This window comes from Pollachius pollachius (genome assembly GCF_949987615.1).
Source record: "Pollachius pollachius genome assembly, chromosome: 15".
NCBI lineage: Eukaryota > Metazoa > Chordata > Actinopteri > Gadiformes > Gadidae > Pollachius > Pollachius pollachius.
Window position 1 is genome coordinate 12,320,825 of NC_136948.1, and position 20,554 is coordinate 12,341,378.

The following is a 20,554-nucleotide window of genomic DNA, read 5'->3' on the forward strand; positions in this document are numbered from 1 at the left end:
GGGATAGAGGCGTTTCAGAATGATGAAAATGTTGTTATGAATATATTTATGTCAATAAATTATTCAGTTGGGAAACCCCACCTTCTTCTGTGACAATGGAATGCTACATGTAAGGGCGAGGTTTTTCAGAGAGTCGTCCAGACTGAGGAAAAATCCATTCTCTTCGGTCGGTCCTGAGTAGCAAAACATGCGCGCCTCGTCAGCCTGCGTCTGACCCGCCCCCGCGTTGGGAAACGGCTCTGAGCAGCCCGACAGCGCAGGAGGTTTAGGTAGGTACTGCCCTGGGAAGTAGATGGTCCGCTGTAGTCAACGCGGAACAACGCCATTTCAGCATTTAACTACGTTGGTCAAGGGACTGCGCACCTACTCTCAGGTATGCTTCCGTGAACAGTCGTATGCGCACCGGCTCGCTGTGCTTTGCGGTGGGCACTACTAGATCCGTGCGGGCTGAGGCGGTTCGCCCAGGCCCGGAATAGCCCTCCTAATAACGGGAAATTGGGGCGCAGGAGTGGGTCAGAGATTTCAGGATAGAAGGAGGCTGGGTCACCAGCTAGGCAAGGCCTGCCGGGGCTTGTCTTCACACTAATGGACAGGCAGTGCTTTTATTTGTTAAATTGAAATAAACTGTTTATGATTGTGTTACTAACTATTAATTGTACGTTTCACTTTATATCTACTGCGTAGACGCTTTGCCATCGTGTTGTTTGCGTTTACCGGCAACTTACGTCCATTTCTTTGCTAACATTAGCTCATTCATAGCACTAGTGATATTGCTTTATATGACTCGTTAAGGAGGTTTGTACATTGTGTTTGTCTCTGTTTGGGTTGGCTGATAAAGGGCGTCTTATTACATCCGGACCGGGCCTCTCGGTTGGGTTCCACCAAGCCCTGGTCGTGAAACACGCCGGTCAGGGAGCGCTGAGCTCCCGGCTCGTGTGCCCCTCCTTTGCTCAAGGTTCACTCGCTTCTAGCTGTTGCATGTGTGACTTGGCAGCTAGCATGCGTTAGCTGTATTGGATATAGCCAGTATAGTCGGTCTTCTTGGTGGTGTGAAGTGGTTTTATCAGAACAACCACCACATAAGCTAAGTGTCTGGTCTAAGTTGACACGTCGAGCCTGTCAGACCGACCGGGCATGGCACAGGGGAACATTGGGTTCCCTTCCTCTGCTGGAGCATGGCCTTGTTTCATAGTGGCCATCTGTACAGTTACCATCATGAACCGTAGCAAAATCCTAATGTTTTAGACATTTTAAAAGCATTCGCCCCTTTTCTGTCGTTAGATAAAACCTGAAATATAACGTTTTGGTTGTTTGTATAAATGGTGGGGTTTGCAGTAATATCTATGTAGGCCTACAGGTTTTAAAGTCACTGAAGCTGCTTTCCTCAAACTATTTATTTTCCTTTTTAAAATATACTTGAATAAGTCTCCACCCCCTGTTATCTAATCTAGACTTTGTCCATTTGGAATTTGATATCGCTCTTTGACCATACTATACTGATTATTTGAATGTATTAACTTTTCTCATGATGCTGGCCAGCTTCATCATGGTGTATCTCTTCCTGGCGTTGGGGTGTGTGCGTTTCACAATTATATTGTTATGGTACAATAAATACAAAATTATACCTGTTGCACCAGTTGGCTAGAACAAATGGGTTGGCTAGAATCACAAAGGATTATCGTAATTGTTTTGGTTTGTGTGAATTGCAGTTATTCCTAACGGAAAGGTGTGAGGAATGTTTTATCTCCTGGTTCAGTCTGATAACTGATGGTTATCAAGAGATGTATTGATGTCTCATCCCAGCCAAAGTAGGCAGTCTGGACGGTCAAGTGGCTAGATTCCGCAAAGGCAATGGCCCGAGAGAGCTTTGTCCTGAGGGCTGTTTTCAATGCTGGGGCCTGGCTATGAAAGCGAAAGGAAATGTGGGCACCTTCAACCCTCTGGGAAATATGATTGAGAGTCAGTGAGTAGGCCGGACACATTAGCTTGCTGTCTTAACATAGAGAATGTGTGATTTAGTGGTCTAAATTAAGCTTGTCTTACACGCTTACCAAATACTATGAGAATTCTGTAAGTTCTCCTGGAAGTACATTTTGTCCTTTCAGTATCGTGAGGTCCAGGATAAGATTACTGTGAAGCACAAGAATGGCACCCAGGTCAACAAATGCTCTGTAACGCTATGTGCGGCAACTTAAAATAGAAAAACTTTGTTTTTCCACCCAATCCTCATGGGCCCCTTGAATAATGTTATGATTGCCAAATGTCTGTGTCTCTATCTGAGCAGGAATTCCTCCCCCTACAATGTGTGTCTGTTGCAAAGTGTTCCTCTTAAAGGGCAATCTCATATGCTTTTACTGCCTATCAGAGCGCCTTAAAGATGTTGCATAAAATACAGGTTCTTTCATGTGTTTCTGCTTGGAGACGCTTGGTGTTTAGGGAAAGGAATGAGGAACAGGTGAGTCAAGGGACCTTTTTTTACGCATAAATTATGTTAAAGTAAAGAACTACGCAAGCCTGAGGTTCTGGAGGGCTTGATCAAACAGGCTGATCGTAGCCTGTGGGGCCAGAGGAAATGTTGCAGTGGAAAGTTAGACTTCAGTGTATTATATTGGTTAAGCTGCTTAATCCAAATTACCTAAGAGGCTCTGTATAGGGGAACTATAGACACAGCTTACCCCTATGCTATGTTACTCCCAACCATAGTATTTGGGAGGCAGGATGACTACAGGTAAACCGCAGCCTACAATCGTTGGCCAGTTTATTGCCAGAAAAGCCTGGATTTGACATGATGTTCACAAAAGTGCTGGAAACATTCCTTAGAGATTTTGGTCCATAAAATGATGGCATCGCACAATTGCTGCAGATTTGACCATTGCACTTTCATGCTGTGTATCTTCAGCTCCCACACATCTCAATTCTTCACCATTGCAATTTGGGCATTTTCTGGCTTTGCTCTGTTTACAACATATTTGACAATCTTAAAAAAAAAAAATGCAAAAATGTACATTGGTGGTTTCGGGTGAGGACCCTTACTTGTCTGACGCAGCCCTGGGTCTGAACAGTATTATTTCTGATTTAATAGTAATACTTTGGCTCAAGATAAATAGGTTTCAATGATCATAGTCGCTAGACACTTCAGAGACTCTCATACACCACAGCACATTGATCTGTGTAGCATTCTGTGGACTCCCATCTGTCTCGGCATATGCATCCGGGCCGGCCGCCTCCTCTCCTTGGGTTCTGAGCAGGCAGGGGCCAGGGCTGCAGCTGCAGGAGGCCTTGGTGCCTGACATTTACGCACGTGTGTATTTTTGCCCCTTCGCAAAGCCTCCCTCTTTAAGTTTAGAATATCATGTTTGAGAGAGGGAGCCGCAGGGAGTGACACAGCGGGGGCAGAATATGATTTCCTGAGGCCTGTCAGCCGTCTTTTCGTATCGGGCTTGGACCGACCTCTGCTGCCTAGGCCGTCATGGATGTGCTGTTTTTAAGCGGCTCTCATCAATCATAGCTGATGGTGGAAAGGTACTCCGCCCTGCTTTTGTTTTCACAGGGCGTTAGAATGTGCCATAGTAGCATGCTTTGTCTAATAGGATCACAGCACTGTAACAAAGGAGGGGGGAGGGTTGATGATCAAGAGAAGGTAGAGTATGGCCTAATCTCCCCCAGCCCCAGTCTTAATACTATAGCTGCTCTCACAAAATACCTATGCCTCAGTTCCAGGGGCTGATATGGTCCTGTTTCTTAGGCTACAATTAAGGAAGTAATATCTATGCTGCAGGCTATTACTTCCTGCTGAGATACTTGATGTATTTCTTGTTTTATTTATTTTGTTATTGGGGGGACCACTTGTTTTCCTTTCCAAGAATTCCAATCTTGTTGAACTTTTATTTTGTAATACATAACAGATCCAACGGCCTCCATTGACATTTAATGTTGCTCAGCCGTCTTGCGAGTCACATAACTGCTTCCAAGTGCCAAGCAGCAAATCATTTCTTTACTCAGGGGAAGTGATTCATTCACGAACGCTATCCCTGCTATGTCGTCTTTGAGGGCATGTGCCAACTTTTGGCAGCAATTTAAAGACGGACAGTCGAAGGAGGTTCATGGTTCACAACATTGCATGCTGGTAATGTTTGACCAATAATTACCAGACACCGTTGCAGCTGGTGCTGTGAGACAAAAGCTGGGAAACAAAGAAGTTATTAATTACACTAATACTATTATTCCACTATTTTGGAATAGGACCACCGCCATGAAATTGCCTCAAATTCAGGTTGAGTTTGCACCGATCAAGTAACCAATCCTTTTTTTTGTTTGGTGCAGCATGGCGGTGGATATCTACGACTCTCAGTACCTTCTCATCCTGGCCCCATCCCTCGTCATCGCCCTCATGTTCCTCTTCTTCTGGCTCTTCATGAAGGAGACCTCCTACGATGAAGTGCTCGCCAAGCAGAAGCGAGACCTCAAGCTGCCCCTGTTCAGGGCTGACGTCCGCAAGAAGGGGGACAAGAAGAAGAGCAAAAAGAAGGAGAACGCCGGAGGTGGAGGGGGGGGTGGCGCCGGAGGCGGAGGGGAGTCGGAGGAGGATCAGAGGGACTTTGACCTGAATGACGCCGCCAGCAGCTCCTCTCCTGAGCTTGAGGACGAGCCCGAGCAAGCAATCCTACCCGCCGCTGCTCCCGCGTTTGTGGCCGCGCCGGTGGATGCCCCAGCTGGTTTGAGAGAGAGGAAGAAGAAGGAGAAGAAAGCAGCCAAAGCAGCCGCCGCCGCCGCCGCCGCCGCAGCAGCAGCAGCTCCTCCTACTCCCACTCCTACTGAGGAGCCAGCGATGAACGGCTCCCGGCCCGCTAGCCGTAAGTCAGAGGCGCCTCTGTCTGTGAGCAAGCGGCCCGGCTCAGCCTCTCCCAAGCCTGACGTCCAGGCCCCGGTCGTGGCCCAGGTCCTGGCCCAGGTGCAGACACCTCCTCTGACCTCTGGGAAGAAGAAGGACAAGAAGAAGCAGAAAGTTGAAGCAGGTGGGTTGGCCGTTCGCAAAAGTGCAGCGGGTAGGATTTACGTTTTTGGTCTGAGTTTGAGTCCGGAAGTGGTTTACGTGATCATGTGCATGTTGCATACTTCATGCTTGCGTGCCTCCATTATCATATGTTATTAAAGAAAAGTCAGTCCCTCAAAGTTACCCAATAAGCTGAAATTTCGTTATAAGTAGATAATTGAGCATTTTGTGATTAAGATACTTTTACCGAAAGTCACCTGCAGGGATTTTCTTGGGACGCATGGAAATAAACAACCAGGCAGGGATTAGTCACCTAAACCAAGGAGCCCTTTCGGCTGGGAGTCAAATATCCTAACCGGGATCATCCAGTGCTCCTATTCTTGTAATGTGAATCAGTGCAACCATTAATCCGGTTCTCTCCCTACTGTGTGTTCCTTAGCAGTTGAGGACCAGCAGCAGGAGATTAAAGTCGAGCAGGTCGCAGCTCCGGCTCCAGTCAAGAAAGAGGTTCCCCTGATGTCAGAGACCAGCGCGCCTCCTGCCACCACCGGCGGCAAGAAGAAGAACTCTGCCAAGAAGCAGAAGGCTGAGTCTGGTAAGCATTGATCGACTCTGTTTTTGAATACCATTGAAATGTAAACAAATTCACAACTGAAAGATTTGCCTCTGGAGATGACCAGTGACGCTGATAAACGATCCCGCTGCAGCCTGTCCACGTCGGTTTGTGCATACAATGAATGAAAATAAAGGGACTCACTCTTTCGCCCCTTCAGTGGACGAGCCCCATGTGCTGGTCGAGTCCGCCGCTCCAGCAAACCACCAGGCGGCTCCCAACGACAACAGCGCTCCCTCCAAAGGGAGTGGCAAGAAGCAGAAGAACGAAACAGACAAAGGTACTAGCAGTGCATCACCTCATCAATAATGCTGCCCTCGTGTTCCCTCCTTGGCCCCCTCCACTCTTCTGTCATCCTAAACCCTCCTTGACCCTTGTTTTCTAATGTCTAAAGCAGAGAACGCGGAGATGAAGCTGAAGGACCTCATTGGTGGCCTGTCTAGCATGGCTCTGACAGAGGCCGAGGTCGTGAGCGTGATGGCCCTCCTCTGCGACAAGAGCCCCCACGCGCTGGAAACCTGGCACAAGGTGAGTGGCAACAGCAACGACGTGCTCCAAGGTGTTCCCTGATGCACCTGGCACCGAGTGCGCTCCCCTCTCCCTGCTTATTGATGTTTAATCTCCTCCAGTCTGCTGCGAAGGCTGACCCAGAAGCCCAGGAGAGGGAGAGACTCTTCATCACTCTGAGGGAGGAGGCCTCCATTGCCAAGGACAAAGTGAAGCAGCTCAGCCAGGTCTCGCACAATAAACCGCCTGGGATGTTACCCATCTCCATCTAAAAACCAGTTTGTGTGTGTAACCAGTCCACCAAGGCTGACCTCTCATGTGTCCTTTTGGGTCCTGATGGTGCTTCAGGAGCTGCAGGTGGAGAAGCAGAAGACAGGCCGAGCGGAGTCTATGCTGAGGGAGCAGCACGCGGTCATGCAGAAGGAGCTGGGAGGTATGCAGGCTAAAACCCAGAGCGGCTACCAGGAGCTTCAGGCCATGCAGATTAACGTGAGTCACCGGTTCACTACTTTGTATTAATAAATAGACAATGAGGAAATGACCCTAAATGTTTTTCTCAAGTCGAACGCGTGAATGGTGTGAATAATTCGAACTCCATAGAGCTACAATTCGAAACTCCTAGAATCAGTGTAAAACAATTGGAGTTGTAACACAATTGTTGATTTGGAGAGTATCTATGTAATCTCAGCAATAGCTTTATGTGTGATTTGACCTGATTTGAAATTGTTTGTGTGTGTGTGTGTGTGCAGATGAGGGAGCAGCTGGAGGGCCAGATCAGTCGTCTCAAGCAGGAGAACAGCATCCTGAGGGACGCCGTCAGCTCCGCTGCCAACCAGATGGAGAGCAAGTCAGTACCTCCACACAGCGCATACACACAATAAGGGCCTGGGACTGATCTGGGACCCGCCTCCCAAATGAATTGACTGCATTTATACATATTTCTAACCAGTGGCTACTCAAAGCGCTTTACAAAAGCGCTTTACAATATTGCCTAACATTCACCCCTTCATGCACACATTCACACACTGATGGCGGTGTCAGCCATGCAAGGCGACAGCCAGCTGGTCGAGAGCAGTTAGGGTGAGGGGTCTTGCTCAGGGACACCTCGACACTCTATCTAGCAACCTTCCGGTTTCCAGCTAACTCGCTCTACCTTCTGAGCCGCATGCCGCCCAAATCCGGTGTTTCTATTAAGAGTTAGTGTGAGGGTTAAAAAAAAAAATTGTAATACCTTCCTCTTTTATACAAAGTGTGTTGTGAAAGGGAATTAATCAACAAGGAGTTACACGCAAAGTTGTTGTCATGCATTATTAATTATTCCAATATCATAAATCTGCAACACCAACAAAGGCCTACCTGTATGTAACGCACTCCAATAACACATTGTTTCTCTCTCTCTGTGTCGGTCTGTCTGTATGTGCGTCTGTGCCACCGTAGGAACTCTGCCGAGCTGAACAAGCTGCGCTCCGAGTACTCAGGGCTGATGAAGGAGCTGACGGAGACCAACGGCAAGCTGCAGCAGGAAGAGCACCAGAGGAAGGGGCTGGAGGTCAGCTACAAGCAGAACGTGTCCCAGCTGGAGGTGCGCTCAGCCACACAGACGACCACACACGCACGCACACAAAATGGCCGCCCCCAAGCATTGTTTTAGTGTGAATGTGTGGTGAGCGGTCCTGCCCTGCTTTGGGGGGGAGGGAATGTCGGGTGTGTTTGAGGGCTGAGGTGGCCTAGTTTCAAAAGAGCCTCTCCTCGTGATCCGAGTGCATGTGTCCACGCCCTGCAGGAAGTCATAACATGCTCGTGGGAAGGGACAAGTTGAATAGACCCTGGAAGTGGAGGATTGTGTTGGTCCGGGAAGCGGGCTGGGGGGGGGGGGGTTGGATGTTGAGAACTTCACTCTGTTTGTAAAGAACACAGTCACCCTCCTCCCACCTGGGTTGTATGTTTGTCCCGGTATTTTAAAGACTGTGATTCAACGCTGAAAATTGTACGGGAGGTTGTATTGTGTGTATTAGTCGCTGAGATTGTCTGGTAAACACAACCTGGTTGACCAGGCCCCACTTGAGAGTGGTGTCTACCCTGGTTAATGTAATCAGGGTTCGTTTCTTCTTTCTCATTGTGTTTGAGAGGAGGAGATGACGAGTGTGTTGTCTGTTGATGCCCAGGCTCAGCTGCAGGACACCAAGAGACACTGGGAAGAGCTCCAGAACTACCACTACAAAGTCAACGCTGAGCGGGAGAAACTCCAAGCAGCCAAACAAGGTGAGTCAAACTCTCCTCTGGGATACCTATCCTTTCCATTTATTTTATGGACAGGCATCTTCCAAAAGATACTACTAGAACAAAGTGAGCCCTCTGTCTGTCTCCACGGTTCTCCAGAACTGCAGAACCAGCTGCTCTCCGTGGAGACTGAGATGAACAGCAAGAACAACGAGATCCAGAACCTCCACGGCAGCCTGCAGGATGCCATCGTGTCCAAGGAGCGCGTGGAGCAGAGGGTCCGCCAGCTGCTGGAGGTCACCCAGCACAGCATGCCTGATGAGACCCTGCAGGACCAGGTCCAGGTAATGCATCGCAGGGCATCACACGGTCCACAAGTCCTCCAGCGGCATGGGGCTCAGGAGGTAAAGCGGGTTGGCTGGTAACCGGAAGGTTTCTGGTTCGATCCCCGGCTCCTCCAAGAGTGTCAAGGTGTCTCTGAGCAAGACCCCTCACCCCAACTGCTCCCGACAAGCTGGCTGTCGCCTTGCATGGTTGGCACCGCCATTTGTGTGTGAATGTGTGCATGATGGGTGAATGTTTGGCAATATTGTAAAGCGCTTGTGAGTGGCCACTGGTAAGAAAAGGGCTGAACGCATAAACGCAGTCTGTTTATGTTCTGGAACCACAAAATAAGCAGCTAGTTCTTGCATGAACACAGTTGTGTTAACAAAGTACAACCAATATCCAAGGGATTCTGGTTCACAGTTTTCTGTTTGACAAATAATACTTTGTATGTGATTTCATGAACATTGTTGCTATTGGTGTGCTGTGTTTGATTTTAAGAAGGAGGAATATTTATAAAGTGGTGGTTTCAAAGTGTTTTCCTTTTCTTCCCACAGGAACTCCTGATCGAGAACAAAGGTCTTCAGGTGCAGATTGAGTCCCAACAACACCAGAACGAGAACCTTCAGGCCCAGATGTCTTCACAGGTATAGGATGTTTTTTATCAGTAAGCCTCAGCTTCAGTTGTAATGTTATCAAGGTTATCATATAATGTTATCATTTTAAGGGCACATCTTCTCACCGTAATTACTATAAACCCAGGCATCACGACGAGAGTCGATATCTTCATGACTATAGAATACCATTCGAAGACTGAGGTTGAACTATTGCCTAGCCCTCACTGAGACTAGTGCCCCTAACGTGTGTACTGTAAGCTAATGCTCTGTTTCCTCCCTGCTCCAGGCAACCCACATCTCCCACTTTGAGGAGCTGCAGAAGCTGTAAGAGAAACTCACTCATTCTCATTTAAACATGCACTCTATTGCCGCTGTCTTCTACTGTGTACTGTGGACCAGATGGTGGCTGTCAGCCCGTTTGGCGGTGTGAGCTCCTTTTTGATGAGTGGTTGTTCTTTTCCAGTTTGGCAGAGAAGGAGCTGCAGAGGAAGAGCCTAGAAGACTCTCTGAACGCGGAGCGGAGCAGTGGGGCCGGCCGAGAGACCAACATGCAGGTACGGTCACATTTGCATTTTACATTGTGGGCCTTTAGCAGACATTTATCCACAGCGACTTACAATTAGTACATTTGTCAGGAGAAAGAGAAACAACCATATATCAGTGTCGGTACAGTAAGGATGTTCATAGAACCAAGGGCTAAGCACTAACAATCGCTAGGTTAACCCATTTCCCGTATGCAATAAAGATGGCTAGGATAAGCTGCTGCACAATGCTATTTTTAAGTGCAAGTGTGTACAACATACAATAAGTGTTTACATTAGGTACTAGAAAGTACAGCATACAATAAATGTGTACATTAAGTGCCAGGACGTACAACATACAATAAGTTTGTAAGAGGGGTGTGGAGGGGGGGCCAGCAGGGTGTTAGACATTTGATCGTTGTAGTAGGGCTAAATTAATCAGTATAGTTTATGTCTCCTGATGCTTGGTGACGTTTGTATACCTCCTAATAACTGCCACCTTCTAATTCTCATTTTTCAAACTGTCACATTATCATGCTAACCAACGTTGTAATTGACAGCCGTTGCATGTCAATGCAACGGCTGTCAATGTTGGATGAGAACAGTTCCGGTCTATCCTGTATTCCTCCTCATGCGGTGTAACAGACCCTGACATTTCCCTCCTCTTCCCCCACCCCCCCCAGGCCATGCACAATGAGAGCATGGCCCTGAAAGCAGAGCTTCAGAAACTACAGGCTCAGATTTCTGAACAGGTCAGTGGCCCACCACCATGGTTATTTGTGTAATATGTAAAAATGTGCGTCTCTGTGACACTCACATCTTGTGTCTTCCCCCCCCATTCCAGAATGACTCTCGGCTAGCACTGGACCAGATCCAGATGAGGTTTGTGAGAATTTAGTATGTATTATGATTATGTATTCATCCGTGCCTATTTGAAGATGGATGGCAGGTAACTGGGGGATTATGCCGCAGAAAAGTCCTCCTCTAGTCTACTCATGCATATGTTGAAACCCCTGTAACAGGGTTGAGATTTTTCCTCATCCCGGAGTCTCTTTTTGTCTCCTCAGCGTTCAGGAACGGGAAGAGAACATCAAGACGGTGGAGGACCTGCTGAAGACCGGCCTCATCGAGGTGGCCAACAAAGAGGAGGAGCTCCAGGTGCGTGTGTGCGATCCACTGAGCCCGGCTGTCCTCGATGGTAAAGCCCTCAGGAATAGGCAGGATTAGAGCATGGCATCCCAGGGCAGCCGTGAATCAGAAACCACCAGCGGGCAGATAGACGGACCGTAAAACCCTCACTTCACTAGCATCAGTTTGGCGCTGTCCCTGAGTGAAAGTGCAGTTTACTGTGGTGTGTTGTGATCGTTCCTGTTGATAATGTCCTAAGCCACTGCGTTGTCCCGCTGCAGGCCGTGAGGGAGGAGAACCAGGCCCTGAAGAGGGAAGTGGAGGCCCTGAGGCAGCAGGCGTCGGAGCAGGTGATTCAAAAGCGTGGAACATCACAAAGCACACGCACACGCCAATTTCTATCTTTCAATGCGTTACTTACAGAAAACCATGTCTGTTTTTTTTCTACTTTCAGATTACATCGGAGACAATGTTTGAGGAACTGAAATCCCAGTAGGTGTTTTTCAAAGAACCTAATCGTAACAGAGAGAGCGCACATAACACCTTTTTTAAGTTATTGCAGTGGTTACCTATCAGTTTTAGAATCGATTATACGATTCTCTTACTAGTTTTTAAATCACTGTACCACTGTAGCCACACTGTACCAGCGGCTATATACAGAAGTTTATTTTTCTTCTGACAAAGGTACTTGTTGTAAGTCACTTTGAATAGAAACGTCTAATTAACGCCCTGAATGTCAATGTAAATGGATGGCCTTTTCATATGCATACAGAGCAGATCTCTCAGATTCCTCCGCAGCTCCTAGCTGTCCCTGGGGTTCTACATGAGCGTATGGGACGTCAGCTTTAGACTCTGTAGCTCTGTCCTCTGTAGATCGGTCCTCTGTAGCCCTCCTCTCTGCGCTCTGCTTCAGGGTCTGAGAGACTCCACTGCTGTGGACACTTAAAGGAAGCCTTATTTTAGTCTGGCTTTTACCTATGGTTCCTCGTCATTTGTTACCTTTTTAGTCTTATGTTATTTTTACATTATAAAATTCTCTTTTGATCCCTTGTGTTTATTTGATTGACTTATTTATTTTATTCTTGTGATATACACTCTTCATATATTCAGTCTATTGTGTGTATATATATATATATATATATATATATATATATATATATATATATATATATATATATATATATATATATATATATATATATATATATTTTTTTTTAATCTTTTTGTGTTTGCTGTATGGATGCATTTAATCCATCTATTATTGTATTGAGCCACCCTGATGTTGAGTGTATCACCGCTGCTGCGTAGGCTTCAGCAGAAGGACGAGGAGCTCCTCTCCATGGACGAACGTCTACAGGCGGCGCTGGGCTGCAGCTCAGCCACTGAGCAGACCGTCGCGGTGAGCTGTCTAGACCTCCGCCTTTCACCGTTTCAGATCAATACCGTTTCTGCTTAAATGCTCCACATCAACCACAGTCTGAGTCTAAATAGGTGTGTGTGTGTGTGTGTGTGTGTGTGTGTGTGTGGTGGGGCGCCTCGTCTCCTCAGGTGCTGGAGCGGCAGATCGACTGCCTGCAGGCGGAGATGGTGCAGCTGAGGCAGAGGGGGGAGCAGAGCAGCGCGGACGCCGGTGCCAAGGTGCTAGACCTCCAGGCCGAGTAAGACACCACTACACTGGGGCAGGGGGGGAGGGTCGAGGTGTCCCTGAGCAAGAGACCTCACCCTTACTGCTTCAGTCCAGCTGTCGCCCTGCATGGTTGAGTCGCTTTGCATAAAAGAAACTACTGAATGTAAATACACACTTCCCGTCAGATACGCATCATCAGCCATTGCTCAGCACTGACCTCTGACCTTTGTCCCCTCAGGCTGTGCTCGAAGGACGAGGAGCTCCATGCTCTGCAGGGTGAGCTGGATGCCAGGACCAGGGAGGTGAGCCAGCAGGTGGAGCAGCTGCAGCAGCAGGTGAGCGGGGCCCTCGGATCCCCTGGTTAGGGCCGTCCTCTTCTGCATGCACTTGTTTGTCTTATCATTTATTCATCATCTTTTTGTATTTATTATTTGTTATGTATTTGTTTTGATCCAGCAGTCCCAAAGTGTGACACCAAGCCCAGAACTCCTTGCAGCGTGAGTGCCATCATAGGACTACTTTCTGAACTATTTAGATCTTCTCCCTCCTCCCTCATAAAGACACCTTTACAGCTGTGCCATGGGTACGACTGGAGGCCCAACGCTCTGTGTGCTCTGTCCCACCAGGTTGTCTCAGAAGGACAGGCAGGTGTCTGACCTGCAGGTCGAGCTGTCTGAGCTCAGAGACTCCGTGGAGCTTCACAGGAAGAAGAACAACGTAGGTTTCTCAACCCCCTCCCCCGGCTGACTTAACTCCCCAGTGCTGCTCCTCTCTCCTACAGGGAGCTCCCCCTATGTCTCCCCGGTGTGGCCCTGAAATGTGGTCCCCTCACAGCTAACCAAGTCCCGAGCATGCCCCCGGACCCCCGCCCTCCCTCCACCTCTTTTTCCAGGCCTCTCCCTCCCTGCCTCTTATCTAGGCCCCATGCTGGTAGTTTTGGAACTGCGGAGTGGGGCGGCTGAGATTTTGGTTGTGTTGCGCACGGTACCAGCACGCATCAGCACACACGGCGGTTTCCGCTGCTGCACTGCTTGCTGGCAATCGGCAATGGCTGCCTCTCCTGCGAGCATGTCTGTGCTTGTGGGTGGTGCACATTAACATTAACATTACCCCATCGTTTCTTTAGATTTTTTTGTTGTCAATTTGTCAAAGCCATGTGAGTTTAGTTGGTAGCATTTTTCCTTTAAAATGCAGGCCGTGTAATATTAGGGGTCATGGATTAGGTCATTTTGATTGTTAATTGGATTTGCTAGTAGTATTGGCCCTCATTGGTCCATTCTGTCATCCGTCGTCTGACTGGCCGTAGCGCTCTATTGAGCACAGTGAAGAAACCCCTTTCACATGGGAAGGGTTGGAATGCTTTAACCCCTGCCAGTGAACTGAAAGCAGTGTTTCTCTGGACTCCTGACCAGGAGCTACGGGAGAAAAACTGGAGTGTAATGGAGGCTCTGTCAGCCACCGAGGCCCTGCTTCAGGGGAAGCTCAGCAAGGCAGTCAAGGTTCGACACCCCACTTCCTGTCTGCTTCACGCTAGATCTAAACCTAATGCACCCCATCCCACCCCCACCCCCCACCCCTCCGCCACCGAAACGCCAGATTTTTGTTGTACAATCATCCATGCAAAATGCACTGCATACTCATTTTACTTAAGTACCCTCTGCATGACGTTCTAATTGTTTTGGTCTTCCAAATGGCAATATATTTTTGCGCTGTTTATGCAATGATGCCGCTTCTGTGCGCTTTTTGAAAAAACAACAAAGGTTAAACACTTGTCAACATCAAACGTCCCCTTTGCTCAGAGGCTGGTGCTTTGAAATGAGTGTGCAGCGTCCTGGACATGATTACACTCAGTGTCACTGAGGCCTCATCCTCGTATTCATTATTCACCCGGCCCCCCCTCTCCCATCCCGTGTCTCACATCCAGCATGTGCTCTCTCTTCCTAACCTGTGATGCTCGCTCCGTCGCCGTTAAGTTAAGCTGGTCGAATCCGCCCGCAGATCACGGGATCCACCGGAATCTCAATGGAGGAAACACGATTTACTGTTCATGATTTTCCAGCGTTGCACTTGATTCATAAAGACTCGTATCCAGTCAGCGTTTCGCTGGGCCACCGGATTGTTCTCGAGGTTGCATAGCTTTTAAGGGAAGTCCCCACTATGAGGGGCTCGTATTTCTGGCTGCTCGGGAACGGCGTGTACGAGCCACCCTGTCAGCGCCCAGCTGCCCCACGCCGTCAGAGTACAGTAGAACGCCCCCCCCCAGGTGCCATGGGGTGCTTGGCACCTGTTGTCGTCTGCCATCTGAAGGGTGCACGCTGCTCATTTAGGACTCCCCTACGCGTGTCACGGGGCTCCCCTCCCACTCGCTACGCTAATGCGACTAGCGGCCCGCGTGCCAGCTGGCGCCCTCGTTGCACTCCATCTCTCATCAGGCCTCAGAGCGACAGTAACAGGGGGTCGATGTCTTCAGTGATTTGAATTTTTTGTTATGTTTCAATGATGGGGCACGTTTACATTTCTGCGGTGATCATGAAATGGGATTCTGCGTGGCTGGGGAGAGGCCGTTGGCTCTGAGCATGGCGGTTGTTTGGCTGACTCCAGTTTAAGCTCTCATACGTGGATCAAGGCTGAGATCCACTGTAAAGGCTGCTGTGGTCTTCGCAGTCGTCCTCCTTGTCAAAGGGGACTGCGTGGGCATGTGTTTGGCCCCGCCGGTGTCCTGAGAGGAGGATCACCACTGCACACATTGCCTTCCAGTGACCGGACAGCGATGCTGCCGCGGCGTGTCCGTTCTCATCCCCCCCCCCCTCGCTGTGTTTTTCTTTGTGCGCCACCGGCCCTTTTGTCCCGCAGGAGAGCCAGACAGCGCTGGACTCCACCCAGGCTGAGTGTCGCGACGCGCTGCACAGACTGCTGCCCCACGTGGCCCTGCCCAGCGGACAGGTAGGGGTTCAAGGGTTCTCATGCTCACATCCCCTGGGGTTTGGGTGGGTGTGTGTGGGGGTGGGTGTAAAAGATGCATGGCTCATATTTAGAATAACTGAATGTGTTGAACGCCCCACCAGAACCACCAGGAGTGGCTGCACAGGTTTGAGCAGGCCGCTGCTGAGAGCTCCGCTGCCCAATCCAATTGTGCCCCTGCATCAGGGGAGCTAGAGGTACTTCTTGTGCTATGTAGTTAACCATGTAGGTTGGTCCAAGAGGCCCTTCTGTGGGTTTTGGCCCCCCCTCGAAAGGCCCTCATGTTTGGAGTTCTGTTTCCACCAGGGGCTGCAGGAGAAGCTGAAGGAGACAGAAGAAGCCCAGAAGGTTATGCAGAAGGACTGCGAGACGTACAAGAAGGTGTTGGCTGAGACGGTGAGACAGGGCCGCTCATTTCAGGGTCGCGAAGACATCTGGGGGAAGTAGAGGGGGATACGTTTTTAAAGAGGACTCGCCTGCAATAACCACTGTGTCCACAGGAGGGCATCCTGCAGAGGCTGCAGAGCAGTGTGGAGAGCGAAGAGTCTCGCTGGAAGTTGAAACTGGAAGTGTCTCAGGGAGAGCTCGGAGAGGTACGCATTTAGCCATTGGCCGTTGAGCTGTGGACCACAGCGGCGCACCAAGGCAGCGTATGGAGCCACTATTAGATCATCATATCGTTAACACGACTGAATTAGATTTTGTTGCCCCCTGCTGTTACAGATGAATGTGAAAGTCACGGCGTTAGAGCAGGAGATCGAGAGACTAAGTGACGGCGCCGAGTTGGAAAATGTGAGTCACCTTTTTGATCTGTGTGATTGGCATCGTTTGCAGTTGATCCTCCCTACCCACCTGTATAATCGACGCCTTTAAACACCCCTAACAATTGCAATTCTAAAATCCTGTCCCTAAGATGACAGTTCTTCTGCGTTCTTCTTAGTTTTCATGCCGTCAACGTCTGTTATGTCACTCTGTAGTTGAGACGAGAGAAGCAGCAGTTGGAGGCCGAGCTGGACAGGGCAGAGCGAGAGAGCGCCACCTATGTCACAGAGGTTAAAGAGGTAATGTGACCGAACGTCCTTCTCTGTGGTCATCGTTCTCAGTGATGATATATCCAAGGCATAAAAATGAGTGTGCGGTCTGTCTGATTGTCTCTGTGCATGTGAATCATGCTTCTTTTCTGTGTCTAAGCATTGACACGTCATTAACGTCATTTGATTCTGGTATGTCCTAATTTGTTATGGAATATCCTAATCTGGCAGCGTGATCTTGGTCCACTTATTAACCCTTGGCAGACTAACAGAATTTAATTGTGTAAAGGAGTTTGCATTCAAACCGCGCTGGGCTTTTTACTGTCATCGCATGACCAGACTGCTGAACATGGAAAGCCTTGACTTTGTGTTACGATGACCTCATCGGGGCTGGAGGACAGCCACTCATCTCGAATCTGAAATAGCATCTTGGCCCTCGGGCTCCCCTCACACCCTCGATAGCCTGTCACACACGCTAACGCCCTTTTCCCGTGTCTATTCGGAGCGTCTCTGGAGCAAGCTCCAACGCCACCGAAACATTAAATACATCACCGTCTCAAACTGTATTTCAGCTCAAAGATCTCTTGACTGAGCTGCAGAGCAAACTGGACGGCTCATACAATGAGGCCGTCCGGCAGAACGAGCAGCTGAACGTGGTAAGCGGGCTTCGCCGCCCCTCGCTCGAGCTTCAGAGCTGCAAAGCTTGGCCGCTTGATGTTGCCACGCCACGCTGCTGCTCTCAAAACGAATGAGTGAGGTCCAACCTCTGGGCAGAATTGTGCAGTCCTAGAACATTCTCTGTGTGTGTGACCTCCGACTGGGTTGTTGTTAGTGAATGATGACCTACTCTACTGCAGAATAACACAGGCTTCCTGCTTGACTCTGCTTTTACTCTGCGTTCCTCTAACAACGTGACAGGCTCTCGCCGCATGTTGGCCGCCATCTGGAAGCCTCTTTACACCTAACCCTACCTTTTCATCAGCCTCCAAACGCCTCCTAGCCTGCTGTGTTTGTGTGTTTGGACACTAAATCGATCAATGTAGTTGACTAACACTCTTAATCCAACATCTGCTAATGCAGATGTCAGGGATTAGCCATTTAAAACTAGAACAATAAAAAGCGATGGGGTTTATTTGACTTGTTTCACTACTAAGATGTTAGTAGTGCTTGCTGTAGAAAAACAAACGGCACAAAGACGTTGCAAGGAACGCTCTGGAGACTCAGCTCGCTCTTTAGTCTCAATATCTTGTCCTGGCCTCAGCCCACTATCGTGTCTCAGCCCAATCACATGTCTCATGTGTCTGTTTTTTGTTTTTCCTTCCAGCTGAAGACCCAGCTGAATCGGACAGTGTCCAAACTGCAGACGGAGGAGAGCGAACGACAGAAAGTGGCTGGTGACCTTTACAAGGTAGGATCCCTGCCCCCCCCACCCCCCTCCCCGTACGAAACCTCCATCCAAGATTGAGTGTGTTGGCAGAGCGTGGTCATGACTGATCCGGTCTCCCCCGACCCCCACCAGGCCCAGCAGTCTCTGGACCTGATCCAGGAAGAGCTTTCCAAGGAGACGGGCAACGCAGACCTCATAGAGAACAGTATGTCTCAGACGGTAAGGGTGATAGGCCACGATGATAGGCCAATCAGGGCGCTATACTAAACGGTACGGCTGTTTTGTGAGGCTACATGTGATTCAAGCCAGCCTGTTAATCTGTTAAAGGAGGAGATTGACAGGAAGGTGAAGATGACTGCAGGGCTGAACCAAACCGTGAGGGAGCTGCAGCAGCTCATACAAGACGTCAACCGGCAACTTACCAAGGGACAGGATGCGGTAAGGCCCGGTTTCCTTGCGGTTCTTACTGGCTGTTGTATTGATGCTTTGTCTATTGGATGCGCTTGCTGGGAGTCAAGCTCAAAACACCTCTTTTGTTTTGTGTTTCCTCTGTTTTCAGGAGGCTGACAAAGACTTGCCTGAAGTATAGGCAGCGGAGGCTGCCCTCCTCCCCCGCCCCACTCCCCTTCCTCCAGCAGCCAGCCTGACCTCACTACAGAGAGACCACTCCTCTACCACCCCCCACCACCCCCCCTGTCCACCACCACCACCACCACAAACACAACCCCATCACCACCACCACAAACACAGCCCCGTCACCACTACCACAAACACAGCCCCGTCACCACCACCCTTCCACCCTCACCTCTGCACACCGGCGCTGCAGGTGGACTCTGACCCAGTGACCCAGGCTCACCGAACCATATGTCACCCAGATCACTCGACGCCAGTGAACCCTGTGGCTCGTGTTTGCCATCCGTAAAAGCGCCGTAACACACCTTTCTACCACTGCGCTCTCTCACTACATTCCTCTACTCCAGCGGCCCCCCCCCGTGTCCCTGACACCGGGCCTCGTTTAATCTGTGTGGAATCCCCCTCTATGTTTAGAACACAGTTATCAGAACAAAAACCTTTTTGTGAACAGGAGAACCTTATCGAACAAATGTTGAGTTCTCAAGTCCTTACCTTCTGGGTTTAATAATGTGTTTAAGTGTTTTACCAGTTAGGACCCCCTGAACCTAAGTCTTTCGCAGTTGTTTGTCTCCCGTCCGAACCCCTGTCGTCTCAGCATCGTCGTTCATCCAGGAGCCGGTGCACCCAGCACCCCTTCATCTGGTGCTGGGTGGTGGTGGGAGGCTGGGGTGGGGGTGATCAGGATGGATCAAGGCGGCACGTTCAGAGCGTCTCTCCCAGCGCCAAACGGTGGAGACGCGTGGATGAGTGTGTGTCTGTGCGTGCGTGTGCGTGTGTGTGTACTGTTCGGTGTACCGCAGCTCCAAAGAAATGGGGGATCCGCGCCCCGGTCTGGGCAGAGAGTGTTGGTCGATTTGTAATCCTACTGTAACGACTCTAGGAATAGGCGTCCCATATCGTCTGTAACCACCACTCGCTATATACTGTTGCTAAATTCATTAACACTGAATATTTTCTTCTTTTTGTAACAGGTGACAGTTAATAAAAGGGATGCTTGGTAAATCTGCCCCGGCCTCCTGTTTTTCTGACGAGTGCTGCCCTTCCTGTGTTTCCTTCGTTGCACCACGAGGGGGCATTACTGAGCCAGTGTATTTACTAATTCCAGTTCCCTTTACGAGTCTCCTCACCTCCTATCCACTGCTGGGCCCTAATAGCAGTCCTGTTCAAAACAAAGAAGCTGCTCATCTTATGGTGTCTCGGGTATACCCGTGTATAACTCTTTGACGGATGAAGCAACATCAATTTGGTTTATTATAATTATAATTTTTTCCGTTTTTAGGATGTGACTAGTTTCTCATCATGTACAAGACATAATTTCCCCTTAATAACGGGAAGTGATTCTGTCTAGTTCTTTGCCCATGGGGATGTTGTGTAAACTGATTTGAGGTCTGGAGCAGTGCAGGGAAGTGACTCTGCATTGGGGAAGTTGAACAACAGAAGACTGATTACCAAGGACAAAGTACTCCCTCTGCTATCATGTTGGACCTTCATCAATTCATCCCTTCTTTTCTCTGGCATGACATCAATGGCAGTTGGATGCATGCTTGTTGAGCTTTTGAGTTACAGACCAAGGGAATAAAAAGTCAAAAGAATTCCATGTGAAGGGAGTTATATTTACTTTTCCCCAAAACTGCCCTTTACGGAGATTTGGCTAAAGACAAAACGATTCCTTTGTTGAGGGTCCGTTTGAAGTGGCTGCCGGGCTCCTTCAGGGCTGGGAGAATCGACGAAGGTCACCCGTCCATAAGGAGGCATAAAACATCCCCCTTAGCAGCAGAGCTCCAGCCCTCCCTCATGGTCGCATCCCACTGTTTTGTAGTCCGTTCCTGCTGATGGCTCCGCCCATCATGGCAACGTCAGGTTTCCATGGCAACGTGTGTGTGTGTGTGTGTTTCTCGTGGAGGGTCAGATGAGGGGTGCTGGTGACCCCAGTTCAGGCAGCACATTCCTGGCATTCCCTCCTCACCGTCACGCTGCAGTCAGCTGGTTGGC

General features: G+C 49.3%; 1 protein-coding gene across 7 annotated transcripts; it reads left to right on the top strand.

Moving 5' to 3' along the window:
* Positions 1 to 147: 147 nt before the first annotated feature.
* Positions 148 to 19,568, top strand: ktn1 (kinectin 1). Of its 7 annotated transcripts, none has more exons than XM_079752983.1 (36): positions 148 to 269; positions 4,324 to 5,015; positions 5,433 to 5,588; positions 5,767 to 5,886; positions 6,001 to 6,134; positions 6,236 to 6,340; positions 6,462 to 6,602; positions 6,863 to 6,960; positions 7,551 to 7,695; positions 8,279 to 8,375; positions 8,493 to 8,677; positions 9,215 to 9,304; positions 9,561 to 9,598; positions 9,738 to 9,828; positions 10,479 to 10,547; positions 10,640 to 10,677; positions 10,863 to 10,953; positions 11,205 to 11,273; positions 11,378 to 11,415; positions 12,232 to 12,322; positions 12,472 to 12,581; positions 12,789 to 12,885; positions 13,007 to 13,047; positions 13,177 to 13,267; positions 13,963 to 14,049; positions 15,404 to 15,493; positions 15,616 to 15,708; positions 15,818 to 15,907; positions 16,012 to 16,104; positions 16,235 to 16,303; positions 16,489 to 16,572; positions 17,115 to 17,198; positions 17,867 to 17,950; positions 18,062 to 18,148; positions 18,257 to 18,367; positions 18,489 to 19,568. In XM_079752983.1, exons 2-36 carry the CDS (start codon positions 4,325 to 4,327, stop codon positions 18,516 to 18,518), a joined length of 3,828 nt encoding a protein of 1,275 aa, XP_079609109.1. In that variant the 5' UTR covers positions 148 to 269; position 4,324; the 3' UTR covers positions 18,519 to 19,568. The 7 variants fall into 7 exon arrangements, with proteins under 7 accessions (XP_079609109.1, XP_079609108.1, XP_079609112.1 ...); XM_079752982.1 differs by having other exon boundaries at positions 240 to 373; XM_079752986.1 differs by having other exon boundaries at positions 240 to 373; positions 13,010 to 13,047.
* Positions 19,569 to 20,554: the final 986 nt, after the last annotated feature.

What these genes read in the sequence shown, in the direction of transcription:
- ktn1 (XM_079752983.1), top strand. Translation starts at nt 4,325, where the DNA reads ATGGCGGTGGATATCTACGACTCTCAGTACCTTCTCATCCTGGCCCCA. An exon ending in AGGCTCAGATTTCTGAACAG is followed by an intron (nt 10,548 to 10,639) that starts GTCAGTGGCCCA and finishes CCCCCATTCCAG; the next exon opens with AATGACTCTCGGCTAGCACT. An exon ending in AGCCCAGAACTCCTTGCAGC is followed by an intron (nt 13,048 to 13,176) that starts GTGAGTGCCATC and finishes CTGTCCCACCAG; the next exon opens with GTTGTCTCAGAAGGACAGGC.